The 2483-nt window shown below is 41.8% G+C and overlaps 1 protein-coding gene across 1 annotated transcript in view; it reads left to right on the top strand.

Annotated features, from left to right (window-relative positions):
• Positions 1–2148, top strand: part of LOC109704886 (pentatricopeptide repeat-containing protein At3g53360, mitochondrial-like) — a 6338-nt gene extending 4190 nt beyond the window's left edge. The window contains exons 2-3 of the mRNA XM_020225664.1: positions 185–1994; positions 2107–2148. Coding sequence (XP_020081253.1) covers positions 252–1994; positions 2107–2148 — 1785 coding nt within the window. The 5' untranslated portion in view covers positions 185–251. The remainder of the gene's footprint in view (positions 1–184; positions 1995–2106) is intronic.
• Positions 2149–2483: the final 335 nt, after the last annotated feature.

Here is a 2483-nt window from a genome sequence, read left to right as displayed (position 1 = left end):
TCTACTTCAGAAAATAGAGGAAACCATTAAATGTCATGCTCGACTTATGTTATCATAGACTTAACATATCTTTTTAGCATCCAGCTTTACTCTTCTTATTTATCTGCTAAAATTTTTGTTTGTATATATTTTGGCGCCCTTGTGATTGAATCCCGGCTTGGTCGCTGCCGATGGCTATATTTAGCAAGTTTAAAGAACAGTGGAAATGATTCGAATTACGCAACTCAATCTTAAGAGAAGCTTCTTAAGACATGATAACCAAATTCAAGAATCACCCATGGCTATATTTCTCCACCACTTCCTGCCACCCTCTCCCTCCATCACTTTTCCCTCATTTCCAAATCCAACAGCAAGTCAATGACCTTCTCAGCAGCCTCTGTAAGCAGAAGCGTTTTCATGAAGCTCTTCGAGCATTCAACTCCCTTCAAACCCAAGGATCCACCTTCCGTCTCCTCCCCAGCACCTACGCCCATCTCTTCTTTGCCTGCTCCCACCTCAAATCCATTCACCATGGCCGCCTTGTTCACCGCCACCTCTCTGCCTCTAGTATGCGTCCTGATATTGTCTTGAGCAACCACATCCTCAACATGTATGGCAAATGCGGCTTCATGGAAGAAGCCCGCAAACTGTTCGAAGAAATGCCTGAGATAAATATTGTGTCTTGGACATCCATGATTTCTGGGTTCTCCCAAAACTGTAGGGAGAACGAGGCTGTGGACTTGTATATTCGAATGCTAAGATCGGGATTAGCTCCCGACCAATTTGCATTGGGGAGTGTGGTGAGAACCTGCGCGGGCCTATTGAATTTTCTGCTGGGGAGGCAGCTCCATGGCCATGCAGTGAAATCAGGTTACGGGTCTGACCGTATTGTTCAAAATGCACTAGTGACAATGTACTCCAGGGCTGATAGCATTGATGATGCTTCTCTTATATTCCGAAGGATTTTAGATAAGGATTTAATCTCTTGGGGCTCGATGATAGCGGGTTTTGCTCAGCAGGGTTTTGAATTGAATTCTTTGTACCTCTTTAAGGAAATGATCAATAGCGGCGGTTGCTCTCCAAATGAGTTCCATTTTGGTAGCGCATTCAGTGCTTGTGGCAATATAAACCAATTGGAGTTTGGTCAGCAGTTGCATGGTCTCTGTTTTAAGCTTAGGCTTGATACTGACGCATTTGCTGGATGTTCCTTGAGTGACATGTATGCGAGATGTAGAAATTTGTATTCTGCAAAGAAAGCATTTTATCAGATTGATATGCCAGATTTAGTCTCGTGGAATTCCATAATAGGTGCTTATTCTAATGCGGGTCTTGTTGACGAAGCAATTGTATTGTTTTTGGAGATGAGATGGCTAGGCTTGAAGCCTGATGATATTACTGTTCGGTGCTTGCTGTGTGCATGTTCAGACTACTCTTCTTTGTATCAGGGTCAGTTGGTCCACTCTTACCTTCTAAAGGTGGGCTTGGATGCAGATGTTTCCGTCTGCAACGCTCTACTTTCCATGTATACGAGGTGTTCTGATATTTTTACTGCACTGAATCTCTTCGAAGAAATAAAAGCTCATGATCTTATTTCTTGGAATAGTATTCTAACAGCATGTGTACAGCACCGACAATTAGAAGAGGCTTTTCAGTTGTTCAAATGTATGCGCAGCTCCATGAAGGATTTGGACCACATCACCTTAAATACAATATTGAGTGCTTGTGCTGACTTAGCCTCCTTCGACATAGGGAAACATATTCATGCATATTCATTTAAAGTTGGATTAGAGACAGACATAATGGTGAGGAACGGTTTAATCGATGCTTATGCAAAATGCGGAAGCTTAGATGATGCCAGAAAACTGTTTGAAATGATGGGCAATAACCGTGATGTATTTTCGTGGAGCAGTTTGATTGTTGGATATGCTCAATTTGGCTATGTAAAGGAATCTCTTGAGTTGTTTGCACTTATGCGAAGCTTGCATGCCTGCAGGTCGACTCTAGAGGATCCCCGGGTACCGAGCTCGAATTCGCCCTATAGTGAGTCGTATTACAATTCACTGGCCGTCGTTTTACAACGTCGTGACTGGGAAAACCCTGGCGTTACCCAACTTAATCGCCTTGCAGCACATCCCCTTTTCGCCAGCTGGCGTAATAGCGAAGANTTGATTCACATTCCGAAAACAGCCTCTGTGCTGTAGAGAGGCTAAAGTATTTGTATACAGATCAATTTTAATTATTTTGCATTTTGCAGATAACATATCATAGATGACAACAAAAATTATTGCCTGGGTAAGTTATTCATTTGTATGTACCAAAATCAAGTCTATGATGTTAAAGCCACATAACATCACCGCTATAATTAAAGAAACTAGATTACTCACATAACTCGCCAAAGTATTGTACATAAGTTGTAGAAGTGAAGATCTGTATTGTCCATTTGTTGTAGAGTGAATGCTCATCAGTTTTTGCAAAGCAATCTTCTTCCTGAAATAAATTATGGA

This window comes from Ananas comosus, unplaced genomic scaffold (assembly GCF_001540865.1).
Source record: "Ananas comosus cultivar F153 unplaced genomic scaffold, ASM154086v1, whole genome shotgun sequence".
Lineage (NCBI taxonomy): Eukaryota > Viridiplantae > Streptophyta > Magnoliopsida > Poales > Bromeliaceae > Ananas > Ananas comosus.
This window is presented reverse-complemented; position numbering and strand designations above follow the sequence as displayed.